The 20,046-nt window shown below is 46.7% G+C and overlaps 1 protein-coding gene and 1 pseudogene across 3 annotated transcripts in view; both read left to right on the top strand.

Moving 5' to 3' along the window:
- The window catches only part of LOC126922741 (phospholipase A2-like), a 118,793-nt pseudogene that overhangs the window by 74,621 nt on the left and 24,126 nt on the right, over window positions 1-20,046 (top strand).
- The window catches only part of LOC126922670 (transmembrane protein 132C), an 81,376-nt gene continuing 61,806 nt past the window's right edge, over window positions 477-20,046 (top strand). Inside the window, exons 1-2 of one of the 3 annotated variants that reach the window (XM_050735452.1) lie at window positions 477-671; window positions 738-3,255. In XM_050735452.1, the coding sequence (XP_050591409.1) occupies window positions 3,159-3,255 (97 nt within the window). In that variant the 5' untranslated portion in view covers window positions 477-671; window positions 738-3,158. Of the gene's footprint in view, window positions 3,256-20,046 lie in introns of all 3 variants that reach the window. The other 2 variants (XR_007712896.1, XM_050735453.1) reach the window with 2 other exon arrangements.

The raw sequence follows: 20,046 nt of genomic DNA, 5'->3' as shown, positions 1-20,046 counted from the left end.
TTGTTACTTTAAATTATGACGTAGCGGCTTGTCCTGTGATATAGCGCAGTCGTTGGTCTTTATATATTTAGATGAAAATATCGGATAAAAATAAAAAATTATCTATTGACGATCGATCAGAGGTGAATTTTCCTGAACACTTTATAATTCAGTATCCCATCGTATTAAATTTTTCATTCGAATACTTTAAAGCTGCGATAGTAACAACTGCTGTTGCTTTAAATCGAATTCTTAGAAAAACTGCGCTAATTACGAGATGATCCAATATAGACACACGTCGCAATTGAGATAGTAGATTTCTAACGAAATAAGTAGAAAATAACAAGTATAAAATGCATTCAATTTACGCTACGCTTTAGAGATGTTCTAATTGAAACACTATAATATCTGAGAGCGTATCACGAAACGTATCAAATACTTTTTATAAAGCAACGTATTGTACGTTTATCGTTTTACACAAAAGCGCTTGCAATGAAATTTTAGGTGGCAGAGGCAACCAGCTAACCAGGTAATAGGAGAATAGCCGGCATCGTGTTGGAGATCTTCTCGCAGAAACTCGTCCGATTCGTCAAGTACGTGCAACGGGTAATATCGTCGAGTTCGGTGTAATTGGAAGCACAGTGCTAGAGTGCCGTGTCTCGTTTCATTGGCCGTGTACAGCAAATTACATTGTACGTAGATATTGCGTCTCTTCAAATTTGCGAGCTGCTCGTTACAAGACATTCCCCCCAAAACAGATCAAAGGATGCGACTCGAGTGGGCTGCCTCCGTTGGGAGGCAGAAAAAAAGCATTTGACCGTCAAATGCGCAATGCTTTCGACCGGGGGATATACAATTGATTAATAAACGCCTCGGTTAAACAAAAGCACCCCGCTGTGCGGTTCGAGGCTGGTTGTTAGGTTCGGTTCGGTGAGGTCGCGTGCGACTAACTACGACTCGACGCCATTGTCGCGGGGGCAGCAACTCACGGCTCGATAGTTCCACGAAGATAAAATCAAAACCGATTCCCTTTGTGCCCGTTCTTTTGGGTTGGAACACCGTCCTAGAAAATGACCAGGAAGCTTGGTGTCCAGGAGTCGAACATTCCGAGTCGTGTTTTTCCTTTCGCGTGGAACTTTATTCCACGTGGAATAACCCGCTTGATCTCGGTTTGGATGCTTATCCGACCTATAGATCTCTTTCTTAAGTCCGGAAGGCGTCCAGTTGTTCTCGAGATTGAATCGCTGTACGGTAGACAAACCAGTATCGAGTATCGATCGTCGAATAAAACTACCGGCAGACGTTTACAGTTCGTATCACTGGATTTGCCTATGCCAACCGTTCGAGGACCATCGCTTCTAGTATTTTTCGTGTTCTTTCGCGGAAACGAGCGTGTGCTCGCAATCTGAGCCGCTGAGTCGTTGTTCCGTAGAAAACGTGAAAGCGCGCCGTAAAGTACGTACCGAGGGCGTAAGAGACGCGAAACGTAACGACGTTGCGTCGAACGTCTGTCGATTTTACGCTCGTAATTTCGTTTATCTTTCGTCTTAACGTTTAACCGATTCGTCGTCTCCTTTCCTCCGATAGCTTATATTCCAGTCGTACGTTTATTTTTATTACGCGAGTCGCCAGTTTAACGAAATCACTGGCGTAACGCGTTGTTGCGTCAGCACCGACGAATCTTTCTTTTTCTCGTACAAACGATACCGCTTCGTACGATAACGCGTTATCACGGGAATATCGCGGGATCTCTCGTTGCTAGTAAACAGGTTCCGTGCAACCGCTTTGTCTTTGTTTATGCAATCGTCCGTCACGCTGCAACTTGTTCGCCGCGTTACACGTTTCTTATCCGCCTGCGATAAGCGTGCGTATTTTTACATCGATACTTATCGCGTTGAGACGGGAAAACGCTTCCGCGAACGAATATCAGAACTCGTAGCTGCGTTTCGTGAAACGATTGCTCGTCGAAGGGGAACGAACGGTTTTACTGGATTCGTGGCATCGATACGGTTTACGCGACTCGTTAGCTTATCGAGAGAAACGTCTCGCCGTATATACCCGGTGCCGCGAGCCGCGCGTCTCCGATTCGCCGAATGAACAATTTCGGAGTAAGAAGGAGGTTCGTAAACGAGGCGAACGAGCGGCTCTGGTCGTTTGTTTACTCGTGGAACGCGCTGCGTTGTCGAAGAAATACGACAGGTCTCTCGGCGAAGGGTAAAAAGGGGGAAAAAAGACGTCCAAGGCCCATCGAATGGTTGAATTGGCATGGAGCGTAGGTATAGCTGGTTCGACGGAGCCGCGAGCGTACGAGCTAAAGTGCGCGCGCAGCAACAGTAGGATCGGCTGTAGTTGTATGGTAGTCTGTAGAGGGCAGGCGCCCCCTCCGCATCTCTCCGCGTCTGGTCTGGGCCGCAGAGCGGCGCACCGTGTGTCGAGCCGAGCCGAGCCGAGCCGAGTCGGTCAATACTCCGGGCAACGCGGTGGTGAGAGCACACGACGACGGTCGCCCCGTACTCGTGCACGCCGTCACTCGGAAGCGGCGACTCTCGCTACAGATTCGTGTCTTTCGTGTCTCGAACGCGTAATCTCCGCTCGTGCGAGACTCGTGCCGAGCGTCGTCCGGAAGGGACGCCAGCCGGAGCACCGGCCGATCTATTCTCGCCGTGACTGCACGCGAACGGACTACGCGTATGATACGTACACGCACGCACACGAAAGCGTAACACAGGCACGAGAGAGGAGGACACGCGTGCGAAAGCCAAAGGCCTCGCGCATCTCGTCGCATCTCGTCGTATATCATCGTCGTTCTCCTAAAGATACGCGTTGCGAACCGTCTGCCCAGTTGGCAGCTTCCTCGGCTCGAATCAGCCGCGGCTCGCCTCTCTCCTCCTCCGCGAATACGACGCTCGTACGATGCGAGCCTGCTCCGTGGGAGATTCGTAGGAAGTCGAAGGACAGTGCCAGGACACGTTCCGCGCTGGTGAGGCGAAGCGACACGAGACCGCCGCGGGTCTCGGGTGTTTCATCAACTTTTCCCTCCCTTACCCCGCCGCCGGTAGTGTCGAATACGCGGACAGTGGGTGCTATTCCGTGCGACGATTCGACGAATCGACCGTGAATCCAAACCAGAGAAACTACGTACCTGATCAACGACATGCGACTATGAATCCCGGAGCGTGATGGACAAGCTCGCGTACGCAGCCAACAACTTCCAGCTACGCCTCGCCGGCATACTCATGGATATGTGGATATTCTTCCTGTTCGTTGCCATCGCCGGTAAGTCTAACTCTATAGAGTCTCTTCTTCTTTTATTTTCACCTTTTCGTCCTCTTCTTTACCTTCTTTCCTTTTATCGTCGTTGCGCGTTCCATTCGATATCCGATTTTCTGTCGAATTCGAAGAGACGATCGGCCCCCTAACGCGTCCTCGGTGTATCGATTCGACGAGTGGCTCGCAGCGTGACTTGGTCCGCGTGCTGTCACTCGACGTGTCAATACGCATTACGTATGCACAACAGGCACGTGCGGCACGCTGAGTAAGTGCGTGGTATCTGTGCCATGGTTGAGTCTCGATTCATTCAAGAGATCGGGGAGAGGGAGAATCGATGCCACTTTCGTTCTTAACCGGTAAACGTCACGGATATTCCGTTTTTGGAGCGATTCAAGGCTGTGACGCGACCGAGTTGGAGGAATCGAGTCGGACATGTCGTAAGAAAATATCGTTAGAGAAACCGGTATGTCTTGAAACGCGATTCCTCTTTTGTTAGCCCCGTTCTCTTTGCACCGATTACACAGTCAGAAGTTGTTTGTTTTCGCTACTGTCGGAGACCTCGTGGTGTAGGCGCCACCGAGTATTCCAGTCTGAACGACGACGACGACGACGACGTAACATCACCGTAGGGGAACCACGATACAACGCCAGATGGTTGAATTTCTTAACGACGAGAAAGAGGATCGGGAAACTCCTCTCTGTTCTTTCCTTTTTTATCTTCGTCTCCTTGTTTTTCTTTCTTGTTGCCCGCCGTCCCGCTTCCACTCGATCTATCAGTTTCTCTACCTTACGAACTTCTGTGTTTCAACGTATCTTCCGCGTCTTCTTCTTCCACGTCTCCTCGCCTTTCCTCTCTTTCTCTCGCAGCTTGGCCTTCTCGATCGTCGTCAAGTTTCTCGTCTACTTCTTCCTCGCAGCCGGTTTTACTCGTAATTCGCCGCCGTCGTTGTCGTCCCCTTCCCTGCCCTTTCCAATCGTATCTCCGGTCCGTGCAGTCGGAATCACCCTGGCGTATACCCTCTTCCATTTCCTCGGCAGGGTTCGTCGGTGCATTCGTGCGTGAAGATCGACGGAAACGGGGGTAACTATCGGCGACTGTGCTCGTCGAATCTCATTTACGATCGTGACGGTTCCAGGAGAGCATCCCATAAAAGCGCTCCTCACGTACTCGATACCGATTTTACCTTCTAGCGTCGCGTCGCGCCGGCTCGTATAATTGCTCTTCGTGCCGAGCCGGTCCGATGGCAATTCTATCGCGATTTCCAAAACGATCGAATCGTCGTCGTGCAGCTCCGACGCTTTCTCTCCGTGGCTCTCTGTCCGTAAATGGAAGCCGCGTAACGTTCCTTTTCTGTATTTGCGCGAACCAGGCGCCGGTTAAAAGCCCGGCCTTTGATAGCATCGCGTCCAAGTTGGAGAATTTTCGCGAGATAAAAAGAAATAAGAAAAAAAGAAAAGAGCAGCAGTCTGCGGTTTCCGTCGGCCCGGCAACAGCCGCGGCGATAGTCTCTCGTTTAAACGCCGTGGAAATGTTTGGCGGAAGCTGCGGAAAAATGCTGTGTACGATATTTCGGATGCCGTGTTCGCTAGGCGGCTTTTTCAATGGCTGCGAGGAAGAGATGGTTGGCTGCTTTCGCGGTTTGTTCCATCGTTTTACAGGGGCGAAAAGAACGCGCGTCGCAACGGATTCGCGATCGTTGATCGCTTTTCGCGTCGCCCGCTCAATGGAATCCCCTTTTAGAAATCAGGCCGATCGAAGCTCTCGCTATCACGTCCAATGAATACGCATTTTCACCTCTGTGTATGGGACTATGATGTTGAACTCATCGAGCAGAAACGCGTATCGTACTTGAACGCTAAAGTACCGTTCAAGTTCATTTTCGATACTCGAAAGCGAACTGGAAGCGGATAAGCAGTCGGTTGATTTCGTTCGCGCGCTCCACTTCTACTCCCTGCCTACTGTAACTCTGCTACAGGAAATACGTATCGCGATTCTTTTCAATGGTTCTCTCGTTGTATCAGTCGCGCTTCACAGATAAGCTTCTGTTTCCTCTTGTTTTATAGATATTAGTTTTCATTCATGCAACGTTTACGGGCTCGTAACGAATCAATTACCGTTGCAACGAGTTCCAAGTCGTATTTGAGTCTCTGCTGTCTTCTATCGTCTCAAGATTCTACCATGCATTATTCATCGTTCAACGGAACTATTATTTGATGCATTTTATTCACGCTTATTCGCTTTTCTCGTGCCGTTGCACCTCTGTGCGAACGCATTCGGCGTATTTATCTTGATCGTCGTGGTCCGTCTCATCGGTTCGAAAACCAGCAGTTTCCTAATGTAAATTATTTTACTTTGTCTTTGGGAATTGGGCACGTAGGTACATACAAGGACGCGTTTACAGAGCGCTTCAAAAACTTGGGAATAAACTTCGGCAGCGTGTAGTTACCGTTCAACACAAGCAAAACGATCTTAACCCATTAAAGACCGACGTTGCGTAAACGTCACATGTCGTTTGTAGTTTCTTTTCGGTAGATTCGTCCTTTCGTGAAAACTCGAAAGAATTTACTCGATATCCTTTTTCCTTGCCTACGACTACTTGAAGAACTTTCACGAAATTTACGTATTTTGTAATCACTCAGGGCCGATATATTTCCCGTTCTAAATTATAGAACTCGCGAATATGCGTCTGATTTGTAACGAGCTTCTGCGATGTATCTACTATACCCATATTATACTCATCTTTTTGTTTTATCTTGACGATTATTTTTTGAAACAGCATGTAGGGATAGCGTTCTTCGAGTTTCCTGATTTTCTTATCTGTAGCGTCGCATCTGGTCGAGGGAAGTTTCTAAAGTTTCGCGACCTATTTTGTTTCTCTTGAAAACGCTCGTTTCCACGATACCCGGAACGACGATTCTCCGCGTCTATCGTTTCTACGCTTCTTTCTGTTTTATTATCCGTACTAGCGATGCTTCATACTTGACTCGCGGCACGATCTAGGAATTCTCATTACCTTCCCGTGGCACGAGCACATTCATCAGGTGTCAAATAAAATTCGCGCCAGCCCCCTTACTTAAAGTTTAACAAAGATCTACTCCTGGCACAGGTACATAGCGCTGTTATTTCGCTATCGTAGCCGTTGAGATGAATTAAGAACGTCCTACTCGGAGGAGCACGGTAATCTGTTATCTTTGTTGGCCATTCGAACTCGTCCACCTAGCATCGTTCTCTACTTTCACTTCCAAACTGTAGTCTACGATGAAGTATTCATTGTTCTATATAACGTCGATGTCTCGTAATATTCCGCATTAAACTTTCAAGTATCTAAAATAGTTAGGAAATTTGCCATTTTCCAGCCTCGGTTCCATCGATCCGATTTTCTCCCCTATTTCGGTAGTTACAAAATCTTCCACCTATGTTTTATCCTTCCACTCGATTACTTCAAACTTTTCACTCTTCCAAGTGGATTTTAACCGTTTTCGACCTAGAGATAAGGAGAAAAGGAGAGAAAGAGAGAGGAGCCTGATCTCGGGAACATTTATCTCGCCGAATCATTATCTCTGCGAAGACGTCGTCAAGAAGATATCGCTCTTTGACGATTACGTGATTAGATTAGATTTAGATATAATAGATTACGTGATCTGGTGGAGATATAGGCGAGGATGAAATCGGGTGTACGTTGACGTTATTTGTGCCAGGCTGCCAAAGCGTCGTCGTCGAAAAGTTTGATCAAGTTTGTATAGAATGACGTTTTTTAACAGTGTCGTAACTGCAGAGAGATTCGTAAAGCCTGTGAAATATAGCACCATAAATATTATACTATAAATTTTATCATCGCGGAACGCAATTATTGGAATTTGTTTCAGTAAGTATTTTCTGCGTCTGATACTAAAAATATAGAGAACCTTGGAGATCATTATTTTTCGAACCTGCATTTTGAATTATACCAGGTATGTAAATATGAAACCGGAATTTTTGAAAATACATGTTTATTGTATGAAAATGATTATAACTCCGGTATAACTCCACCACAACTTCGGTACAATTCCGGTACAACTCCGGTACAATTCCGGTATAACTCCGGTACAATTCCGGTACAACTCTGGTACAATTCCGGTACAATTCCGGTACAACTCCGGTACAATTCCGGTACAATTCCGGCACAATTCCGGCACAATTCCGGTACAATTCCGGTAAAATTCCGGTACAACTCCGGTACAATTCCGGTACAACTCCGGTACAATTCCGGTACTACTCATTTGATTACGTGATCAAAGGGTTAATAAATCTTTTTTAGCTTTATTCGGCATGTAAAATGTTTCAGTTAAATTAAGCTTTTCGCTACATTACCTTTGCTATATATCCTCAAAGGAATATTTCTAAAAATATTTCAATTAATATTCGATATGAGGCCGTGACGCGTAAAAGAAGACAGTACAGCAAATAATCTCTGTTATTATAGTTACGCGATATTATTTAAAATTCTTTGAAATATCGCTTCTCGAACACAGAGCGAAAAATTTATTTATGTAAACATATTAATGTACCCGAAAGCTTTTGCATACCATTGTATATCATTTCTGTTCCGATCTGCGAAGATGCCCGTGGAAATCGGAAATTGAACTTTAAATATTTTATTCGAGAATTCGCTATTTCCGATCCGCGGCAGGAACCAAAGGATTTTCTGCTTTCTTTGGTCGCGGTTATCAACGTTTTTGAGAATTTTATTTCTTACTCCGATTGCTTTGAACTTCTGATCCGCGAATACCACTACGAAAATCGGTAATTGAACTCTAAATAATTAAAAGAATCAGCTGTCTTCGATTTTCCAAAGTAACGACACAATTATCTGCTTTATTTTCAGAGTCACATCTTGAATTTTTTACTCTTTCGTTCAATTATTCTAAACGTTTCGTCGCCATTCCAGTCTGCAAAAATTCCTACAAAAATCACTCGAGCGAACAGTACACAGAAAGAGAGAGAGAGAGAGAGAGAGAGATAGAGAGTGAGTGAGCGAGTGAGAGGGAAAAAAGGCAGGAAGCGGAAGGGAAGCTCGATCGACCGTCGCGTGGCTATGGTGTATGGTGGTTGGCTCCTCTAAAAATTTCGCGACACATGGTAGGTCGTCTTGGCAACGAAGTCGAATGATTTTACGGGGTCTCTGGTGGCAGCTACATCGACCGTTGTAACGAACTCGAATGAGCAAGGGAAACAGAGAGGGAAGGGGAAAGGTAGGTAGGTAGGTAGATAGGTAGGTAGGTAGATGGGTAGGTAAGGTAAGCCAAGGGTTCTGGCAAACTACGCGGAAACCTTGTTGAGAGACAACCGTATCTCTTTCTCTCATCTGGAACGCGTATCCTTTAGAATGCGAGAAGCAGGTGTTTCGAGCGATACGCGCATTGTCCTCTCGCTTTTTATTCTTTGAATTGCTCCCATCTGTACGCGATATCCACCCGCTACGGTAATCCAGACAGCCGTAGCTTTGTAAGCGGTAAAAGTGAATATTTCCGTGTTTTTTCCGGAGTATGTTGTCAGAATATACGGTCTTCCGTGGGACCAGATTTCCCACTTTTTTATTCATAGGGTTAGCGAGACGCTGCTTTCCTGGCGCTCTTTTCTATCGCAAGATCGCCGAATAAAATCGTTTGGAACACGGTGTCCATCCAGGCTGTGCTCCAACAAACCCTTTGGAATCGATGGTTACGACGGGACTCGGTGAAATCGAGGATACACGTGGCGAACGTGGGAGGAAAGTCGAAAGTTAAATATAATAGCGACTCTCTCTACCTTTTCCGCTTTATTTGAAATCGATCTCGGTTCTCTGGCCACGAGATATCCATATCCGATTCGACGAACGCGACCAGCGGTATCGAATGGCGGAATGCCTTTTTCCTTGCTTGTCGTATAAACGTTTGGTTGCCGTGTCGTGGATTTCGCACGGTCATCGCGAACAAGCGGCTCGCAGAGCTGCCGTTTCGTATGCATTCCCCGAGCTTGTTATCCGGCATCTAAAACACGTTACCATGCCGTATCCCGCGCTTCGTCTAATCGAATTAACTTCTGTATCGCGGCGGGCTCGTGTTTGCTTATCGATTTCCATTTTCTCCTGTCGCGTTCTCGCGTGCGACCTGCAAGGATCGCGCCGGCTTTTTCATTCGTCCGACACGGAGTCCGAACCGCGAGCACGCGATCGCGTCCGTCAACTTTATGGCCGTCGCGCGATAATTAATGCGCTCGAACAGCTTAACGCGCGCCGATTCGGAATTTAAATGGGAAAATTCGACACCGACGAATCCGATGTCACGCGCTGCCGTATTTATCGCTGTCGAGATTGAAAAGCACCGCAAATTGATGAAATTGTTTTCGATGGACTGTTTGATCGCGGTGATCAAAAGAGTCCATCAACGAACGATGAAACGAACGACAGCAAGGAAACCGCTGTTCGATCTCTCGCCGTTTCGCCCCGTGTTCCGGCCAAAAGCGGCCTCGATTCTCGCCGCGAATAGAAACGCGCACAGACGTCGCGGTTCTCTAGAATTTAGGCGGAAGGACGCATTTCCTCGTGTCCGCGATGCGACGGCTGTGAAATTGCACCGGCGTTACTTTTGTCCGCATAGAAGAGCACGTACTTCGCAAAATTTTCGCGCGGTGGTATGGCGCAGTTTCGCTACCCGCAGCCTTCTCCGGCACCCACCAACCTTCCAGAAACTTCTAAGCCGTGCAACCCACTTGCGCCATCCTTCCTTCTTTCTTTCCTCCTATATACACGACACAGCCGAATGGGGTAGTTCTCACGGTAATACAACAAACCGCTCCATTGCCTGGTTCCGCGGAATTGGTTTTCGCCTGATAATCGGCCGAATTTCCACGAAAACTTGCTACGAAACGACTTTTCTTTATCGTAATGTCGTTTCCATAATTAACCGAAGGGGACCGAGTGGCAATCGATTTCTTTTCGTTCGTTGTACACGGCCGATACGTCCGATTTACAGCAAGCGTTACGCTTCGAAAAGGACAGAAATATCTCGGAGATCGAACCGGCGCGCTGTGACGGATTTGAAAATGAATCGATTGGCCGCAAAAGACAGCCGTTGTTATGGTTACCGGCAGTTATACGTATATTCCTGGCGAATATTCGCGCTAGATCGAAAGTACGTTCTTTCACGACGTTCACGGCCTATCGAAATTAAGAGCATCCGCGTTAAAATAGACTCGTTGGACGGGAAGCCTGGCTGGATGCGGTTTTACCGGGCAATTGCTAGGAGACGCGTTACGTTCTATAGGTTGGCTCGCCAACGCGGCGTTGCTTCTTGGCTCGTAAAGAATCGCTGGAAGAATATAGGTCGAGCGCTAGGGGCGTCTTAGGCACATACCGACGATGCTTCGTTCTATCGAGATGCATACACTTTTGCTGGGCGACTTAGGTTAAAGCGTCTTATGCCACTGGAATCGATCGCACTTGACTCCCCGTGTATACGCATCGCTGTATAGAGCTCGAAATGAATCTGGGTCGCCGGGGACAGCCATCGACCGCGGGTTATTATCGAAAAACGAATACGACCGGACATGTAAATTTTTCTCCGCCGAACGACGAATCTTTTCTCCTCTTGTACCTCTGTTCAGAGAGCGATCGAACGAGCGAGAAAGTCGGTCTCAAGTCGGTGCATAGGGTAATCTGATAAATTCGACGATACGAATTCGAGCATAAGCGATAAATTCGAAAGAAACGAATATAGTCGTTGCGCTGGTTTAATATCATCGATATCAGTCTGCGTAATTAACGTTGTTAAAATTGATCGCGTGGACCTGTACGTGTCATCTGAGAACTAAACGTAAAAATAGTTTCAACGCGGACATATCCTGTTTAAAAGTTGTTCCTCTTAAGATGGCAAACGTGATTTACTATGTTTTTATGCGAACTTCGAACGTAGATCACCTACAAGTCGTTTATAATGGAATTTGTATAACGTAGTTCGGCTTGATCAAATAATTCTGTACAATCTTACACAATGGAAATTAATCTTACGATTATTGTGGCGGTCCCTGAGCGACGAGTTTCTCTACGGATTCTAGACGTTGCAATCAGCTTGCGTTTAGCATAGATACGAACGAATTTGCCGGATCGAGGATCGAACGAGGCTGGAAAGTCTCGAGTATTGGCCAACAACGTTAAATCCGGCAATCAGATATACCGTAGTTATCGCGAATGTTATCGAACTAACTAAGTCGAGTTACATGGAATCGCGGAGCTTCGTTCTGAGGCCAAGTTTCCCACTCCGCCGGCTTGTATTGTATCGAACTTTAGAACGCGTGGCAGCGTCGTTCTACCGTGACTGACAAGGAGAGGAGCGGTGGCGTGTTAATCCAGGGATTCTGTTCGTAGATTTTCCCATGGAAATTTTAGATCCGTTCGTTCGTATCGTGGCAGCCACGGAGTAACGCGGTTTCAAACATCAGAACGATATGCATCGCACGATCCTGCTATTCAACGATGCGTGGCGACGAAAATCTGATTTCCAGCTGCGATATCTTTTCGCGGTCGTTAATAGAAACGCCTATCGGTCGACGCGTTTCACCGACCTCGTACACGATTCCGTCCGATTGGATTTCCCGATGTTCCTCTACGGTTTGCTGCGCGTCGCGAGAACTCGAAGCGCGCCAATGTATATAACGCGATATTAAACTGGAGCTGAAGCAGCGTGATTAACCGTTCCAGTTCGCGGCTATAGATCCACTGGCGATATCGGGTGGCGGTGTTTGCGGTAATGTTAGCAGTCAGATCGGCCTTTGATACGTTCCGCTCGGCCTCCGTTCCGTTCCATCTTTTAGTTCTCAAAGTGCGTCCACCGACAGTATCAGTCACGGTGTCGTGATTTTGGTTCACGGCGTTGTTTTACACGCGATAGCGTAGAATTCAACGTTAACGTCGTCACGGCCGATAGTTTCGCGAGCCTGCGCCTGTCTTCGCGTTTCAACGCGCGATAGCCGGTTTCGAAAAATCCTTCGCGTCCAAATACGTATCGGTCGGTGACGTTGATTTACAAGCGAGTTCTCGCGCGCGGCCGTCACATCGCCTCAAAATTCGTACAGCCGACGGTTCGGTCTCGTGCTTCGTGCCGGTGTTAACGACACCGGATCGCAGTTTCGGGCATGGAAAACAGCTCGCGCGCAACGCGTACACCAAGCCTGGTAACCGAGTTACTCGTTGCACTACGCTTGCCGGTGATACGAATTACAGGCTCGCAGTTCCATAGACGTGCACGGCCTGTATATTACCTCGTTAACGTAGCCCCGAACTTCGACGTTAACTCCTACGACCAGACAAATCTGTACGCTCCACTTGTTTCTCGACACTCTATCGGATTTACGCTTATGCATGTACGTAACTATAATTATACTTACGTCGTGCGAAAGAGGAGATTGCCTTTTAACCGAGCGTAATTTCGTCGGATCAATTTTTCCGCCCCTTTATCGTAAATTGGTGCGCGATACGAAAGCGTTACGTCGCTTGCAGGCCGTGGTTCGTACAGGTCGCACGTCCCTGACGCTAGTTCGATCGGTCCCCCATCTTCGTTCCCTTAATTAATCGCTATAATAATTAATAATAACAACGAACACTAGGGTTGTAACTCAATTAGCGACGGTAATACGGAACAGAACGGCGCATCTTGAGTCACGCGAACAGCATGTACATTATCTTGTTACCGTGTCCTCGAAGTTAGCGAGTAACTCGCCAGACACTTATACGAGCAAAGTTACTGGCGGCCTGCGCGACCTCCTATTTCTTAGCCGCTTTCGCGGGCTCGCCAACTTGCCAGTTAAACAATAACGCGATGAATTACCACAGCGTGATTATTGCGTTTCCACGATAACTCGTTGGCCGCCGCCGTGGCCTACTCCCTTGCGAATCTCCTGCAATTTCAATTGCGAAACTTGACGCGAATCACCGGGGAATTCGTTCGTGCATCTTGCGAGTCTGCAGAAGTTGCCGGATCCCGGGCATATACATCGAGAATGATTCTACTCAGAGACGTAAAAAGTCGCACACTTTCGTTCATAAGTGTCAAGTATTTAAAGCTAAACGCGTGTTTGTTCGTTACCTTTAAAACCGTCGAAGTATCGTTCGTTGTAATGTCACCGTTTTTTTATTTTTACGATCATGAGGTATATTTTCTATACATATTTTCAGACCGGTTTCAAATTTGACCGATATAACGAGGCGAGCGACGCATCGTAACACTGTCAATGAAATTTCGATACGTTTCGTTACAACGTGTACAGTACACGCATAGAAATTGCCCGCGACAAGCGTTCGAATCGTTTCACCAACCGTTCTATCTTTACATAAATTTTATGCCAGATAATGATTCTTAAGTATCGTTCTAATTATTCCTAGCGTTAAACTGACTCCCTGTAGACACGATAAAAAAAACTCTGATACTACTTACAAACCGGAGCGTTCGCTGCTCTCGAATAAAAGCTTGTTTCGTGAGTGGCTAAGAGAGCGTAGGCAGTAGCTGCAGCATCCTCGATGATGCGACGGTAATAAGTCAGAAGAAAGAAATACGAGTTGAAGCTAGTTTCTCCCTTTCTTTCGAGCCATTAGTCAAGTCGAAACAGTCACCGGACACGTATTCTTTCTGATGTATATTGTAGCTGCTATGTAGAACATCGATTGCGTACTGTAAGGAGGGAAAAGCGGAAGACATTTCTAGTTAGTATACAGCGTTATTTACATATTACACACGACGCATAAAGTAGCGCGAGACAGGCTGTGCATTTCATTCTCTTGGCTGCTTTACGCGCATCCTTGGCGGACGTTGAACGTGGAGCGCTGATGTGTCTGCTGGCGATGAAACGAATGATCATCTCCCCGTCACTCACGATGAAAATACTGCGTTAACACTGTGGTATACTTCCTATGCGATCGGTGGATGTTGTAACAGCGTATGCACCGCTATTACGCTGTCATTCGGGACGTAAATGGAACATCGAAAATAGAGCTTGCAGCGTTCTATGATTAGCAACCGCTAATGACGCTTCTTGATCGAATTCAGCGATATTCTTGCGAATGGCATCGGCGTGCGATTTTAGATGAAACTTGATATCACGGGGCAAGATGATGGATTTGAAATGTGAGATATTACCACTGGCGATTCGCGCGTTTGAATAATCTACATCGTTCCTGTAACGTCAATTTTATCGTTGGCGTAATGATTTTGACATCCTGTCGAAACAGGGCAAGTATTCGGATATTTGAGATAGCGCGCACACACGTACCAAAAGTCCTAGGAAATTCTTCATCGTTCGTCAGGTTTTGATATTTCATGTAGATTATACGTTTGAAATCGTATACATAGAAATCCTCCATATACTCTACCTTTTCATTGTACAAAGCTTCGAGTTAAGTTAAGTTACAGTGCTTTTTGAAAACACATCTCTATCGCAAAGAATTTTTTCTCTAATTCAGAAGCAAACGTAACGAGTCTCAAGGTTCTCCTTCTATCTTCCTCTCCAAAGCCTAGATTTCTCGTGCTTCGAATCGTCTTTCTCGCGTGATAGCCACAAAAATTTCGTCCGAATCTGCTACCTAGTTACGCGTCTTTCGGAACAATAGTCGAACTCAGTTTGCCAAGCACCTCGTAGCACCACGGAAAGCCTTTTTCCACTTCTCTTTCCATCGTTAGGCGTGTTTCTGAGAACGACGCGGCACTATGGAACGTGGCGCGAACACTCGCCTCGGAGTTATTCTTCTCGCGAGACATTTTATTGGGCGATCGCGCGTCAAAGGAAGTTCCGCCACGCCGTGCCGCATGGGTCGGGTTAAAGCGACGCGGAGGCCAGCACCGGTGATAAGAGAGCGCGAGGGCGAGCCAGGGAACAGCGACAGCTCGTCGTCGTCTGTGTTGCGAGTTCCGTGGGACACTCGAGACGAGATCGCTGGCTAGCAGTCGGTCTCGCGAAAGGGGGTGGAAGCGAGTGCCACTATAGCGTGGCGAGTGCCGACGGCAGTCCACTCAGACCTCTCCTCTCTTCTTCTCTTCTCTTCTCTTCTCTCCTCTTTTCACCCAGCTCTCTCGTCTCCCTTTCTTTCTCGCTCTGCTCTCGGAACCAGGCTCTTTCGCGAGAGATCCTCGACGATCACACGATTATATTGTAAAATGTACGCGACGTCGTTTTGCGAGCGTAGAGCGTGGAAACGCGCGGGCGCGAGAACTTCACGAAAGTCGATCCGGCGAACGTGTCAAGGAGAAAATTAAAATTCCCGAGGGTGCTATTAATTCGAGGCGATATCGCCGTTGTCTTGGCTTCGTCGTCTTGGAACGAAAAGAAGAACGAGGATGTTTGATTTTGTATCTAGTTCGCGCGCCAGATGACTCAATCTCGTAACAGTCCAGCAAATTTGACGAAATTCGCGCAAAAGTATCAACAAATGTTTACTTTTCTTCTTTTTTACATATAAAACGGATTGCCGCGACAAGGTAAAAGTAAACTCGAGTAAATGAACAAAAACCGAACTATGATCGATCAGAGTTAAATCACTTTTCGAACAGTGCTATGAATTCATAGGCAAATAATATTCGCGTGATTTGCAGAAAATTTCGTAGCGTTTGCAGCGAACTTTTCCGCTTTTGATCGTAAAACCTGTGCGTTTATCCTCGCGCGCCGAAACGCGCATTACCGTGACTATCGCCGGCCAGGTTGTTAAAGGCCGGATCAAAAACGGTTTTAACGTGGCAGATTGATTCGGAATCTTGATCTCAGATGGAATTTTTTAATTAAAGAATATATCCAATCGGACGAGATTCCGATCGAGAGGGCTCGTGTCGAATTCCAAGGGAAAAAGTTTTTTAATATGCCAGGAAGGTTCATCGGTAAGCGTATTCGAACGAGAGAATTCCAGTTCGAAAAGTACTTAGGTTAAACTCGATGTATGATAAAACGTTCCACTAACGGCGGTCTCGTTATCATAGTTTCGCGAAAACTCGCAAGCTTGTTCCCTTAATATGTCAGATCGTATTAAAATTTCATGGAGCACGCGTATCGCGGGACACGTTTGCAGAAATGTAACCGGCGGTATTATTTGTTAAAGCGCGCAAAGCCGCATCGTTGCACGTTGAACCGTTTTAAAGTTACGGAATGCATAATGCAGGCCGTCGCAAACTGCTTCGTACTGGGAAAAGTGGGAACATCGAGCTCGGGTAAACGACTGGTTTCCAAAGCGGGCACTGGTCAAAATCTCCCTTTATTCGAGGGGAAAAACGTTACGATGTGCGGTGGTAGATTTGGAATCGTTCTCCCTAGAATTCAGTTGGTCTTCGTCACAGTCTCTGGATTATTGGGTTATTCTGTGTTATTCGACTGGTTTAACTACGCTACGATATTTAACACTGTGAGATCTCGCAAGTTAATGTATTCGGAAGAACGATGTTGGATATTACATTTATAAATAGATGGAGGATTTTTATTGCGTAATACAAGGAAATACGTAAGATGTGTAAATTATAGTTCTTCTTGTAGTATTTGATGGAACAGTTTTCTATCAACATTCCTGTAATTATTTCATTTAAATGATTTAACCATAAAGATACGAATTTGCATAAAAATCTGTCGTGTTCTATTCGTAAATAAAGTAGTGGGGAATCGATATACGAAGACTAAATTGTCATTCCACACCGCGTCGTCGATCTCGTATTAGTTCATAGTTTATCCGTGCGTAACGATGTGCATCCTTCTCCTATATAAATAAGTAAATAAATAAATAAATAAATAAATTTCACTTTATAGAGACAACACGGTCCGACAAAATTGCAATCAAATCCCCTGTACAAATCCTACGAATTTTCGAGTAACGATTTATGGACGGAGTTGAAAAGTCCCAGAGAGCGTTGTACGACGGGGATTCTCTTGCCTCGCAACTTGCAACCCTGAGTCGCGTTAATGACTTCTCCGGCAGAGTTGTGTTTTTGGAAACACGCTTGTTTTCTGTTCAACGATCTGCCGAAAGTTCTGCCGTTAATTCCCCGGCCGGATTGCGCGAGAATAAAGCACAGCTTCGGTACTTTTATTGCGTTTTAACAATCTAACGGGCCGGCCCTTTAAACTATGCAGAAGAAAATCCATAGCGAGGTCGTAGGAGAGCGCCCGCGGAGAACGCTCGTGCATACGAATCGATACTTAATATCCTCCTCATCGAGCAACTTGAGAATTTAGTAATTGGAACGCGTGGTTCTGTGTGCAGAGAGCGCGCGGTTATCAAAAAAGAAAATCACGAGCGAAATAAAAACCGGTTTTTCAATTTCCCTCTCGACCACACTCGATGCTTCTACGGCTTTTTACAATTTTTCCTTTTACATACTTGCCGTGTTATCGCGAGTATCGACCGCAAATATACATATAGCTATGGTGGCGGAGTGCGGTATATAAACACCGGCGGAATCTTGGAAACACGGAAGCCAGGAATCTGGTGCACGATCGCGTACGTACTAAACGTGCGTGCGTGTGCATGTACACGGATATATAGGGTGGTTAGGTGGAAGCGAGGGCGGCGGAACCGAGAAAGAATGACAGAGAACGACGAAGAGAACCGCGCGTTACGTGTATAGGTATGTACGGATTGGCAAAGAAAGAACCACACAGAAATACCGCGGCGGGGATAAAAAGGGACAAAGACGGAAAGAATAAACTCAACGACAACGCGTCTTCCCGGGATTTTACGATGCAGCGGTACGCGAAGCCACTTGCCAGAATCAGCTAGCTTTTCGGTTATACGATAATTGAATGGTACGATGGAAGGGAATCGCGGTGTGGATTCAGAAGTCCCCGCGGGTGCTTTAATTTCTCGGTCTTCAAGCGCAGGGATCGATAACGAATAGAACGGTGAAATCGAGCTGAGCCGAGTCGAGTCGAAATAAGTACGAACCGCAAACTACCTACCTACCTACCTACCTACCGGGCACCGTTACGCGGTGAGATCTTTAGGTCGATCGAATGAGAAACGAGAAACGCAACGTGAATTTCGCCCGCGGATTTAACGGAGAGAGAGTAGTTAAATTAGTTTCATCGAAGTTGCTGTATGCTTTTATGACGCGTTATGACTTTCGATGAATTATCGTACGGTGCTTTTCTTGTTCGGGAACAATCAATTATCGCACGATAGACACGCTCGCCGCGATACTCCGGGGATCGATGGGTTCTTTCTCTGCTCTTTCTCTTCCGCTTTGTTCCGTTCGAACGGCAAAAACCACAAAGGTGGAATGGAACGAATCGCGACACAAGCTTCCTCTGATTCTTCGCGTCGTTCAATGCTTTGATAATTGCTTCTTCCGAGCGCAGTAATTGCGCGCTCCGTCTCCACGGGATTGTACGATGTTGCACGTATTAGTACGTGTCAAGAGTGCACGCTGTTGTTGCGGCTTGTACGGTAGATTACGGGCGTACGCGTTGGTGTGTGCCATCGCTGTTCTTGATTCTCGTTCCAGTTTCTGCTTCACGTTCGTTCGTACATTTGCACATTCCACGCGACATCTGTCCAATATCTGCCCGGCTGTACTCCTGTCCCTTTCCTTTTTTCGATTTCAATTCGGCTATTTTCTCGTTTCCATCCGACTCCGTGATGCAGACGTAGACGATGATTTTCGGATTTAAAGTACGTTTTACAGTGACGATCGATCCGCTCGGATTTCCAACGTACGCGAACGATTCACTTCTCCGAGGTATACGAAAATGTTACGCTCCCTTCGTGCTCCGGTCACCGATACGATATTAATACGTCGTTCCACCCTTCGTCGTTCGGCGAATAAATTTCCCGGTCGTCGACTTTTCGAAAGTTCCACCGGGCTTAATCTAAAGTTGTCGAGCTACGACAGACGTCGGTAAAATTAATCGTGTGCTCGGTGTGTCGAGGAAACGATAGGAGAAGGGCGCCGGGCCTCGGCGTCTTTCAACTCCGTCCAATTAACTTTCTCGCGGAAGAAACGCTTCTCTTTTCCTCGGTATACGTCGCCCCTTTCGTTATGAATACTTCATTCGCCGGAGTGTTCAGCATTCAGGCCGGAAAAACAAATATCCGACTGTAAAGTCTGGTCTCTGGTATTCCGGCAGTGATGCTCCACGAAGAGACTCCATTTCTCGAGATGGATACACAGGAGGACAGTTTCCGTCATTCTGCATTCCATGCATCGGACGGATTAAGTTTGTGCACGAGCGTAGACTGCCGGTTCGTAAATTGCGCTGATCCGGCCTGGGCTGGTCTTTTCTCCTCCGAAGATCATCTACCCTCTTTTGCCATCGCTCTGTGCCTCTTTCCCCGGGGTGTTGCACCCTCTGCCCAACTCTTTACGCTCTGCCGGGGATTCCTGACAACCTTCAACCGTTGACCTCCCGTTAGCTTTTCATCGAATACCGTCGTATCTGGAAAATTAGATCAAGCCGCAAACGAGGCCTCGTTAGGTTTGGTCACTCGCTCGGTTCTGGTCCACTTAGCTTCGCTGTACGCGAAGGTACATGTAAACACGCTTCCGACTTAGCTAGGGCTTTGAATGCAAACAAGAAACACCGGCTAGCACATTCGGACGCGGCTACGATATAACGAGCCTTTACAGAGCCTGGAAAGTATCCTTCAAGTTGGTCGGATGCTAACGAATTTAGATTCGGATGTGACCCGCTTTTGACGTCGATAATTTGTTCTCTTGTCAGCGACCGATACGAACGCGCGGAAATATACATAAACATGTTACGTAGCGGATTAATTGACGTGATAACGAGCAATAATTGAACGAGCCCGATTATAATTA

The sequence above is a fragment of the Bombus affinis genome, chromosome 12 (assembly GCF_024516045.1).
Source record: "Bombus affinis isolate iyBomAffi1 chromosome 12, iyBomAffi1.2, whole genome shotgun sequence".
Taxonomy (NCBI): Eukaryota; Metazoa; Arthropoda; class Insecta; order Hymenoptera; family Apidae; genus Bombus; species Bombus affinis.
This window is presented reverse-complemented; position numbering and strand designations above follow the sequence as displayed.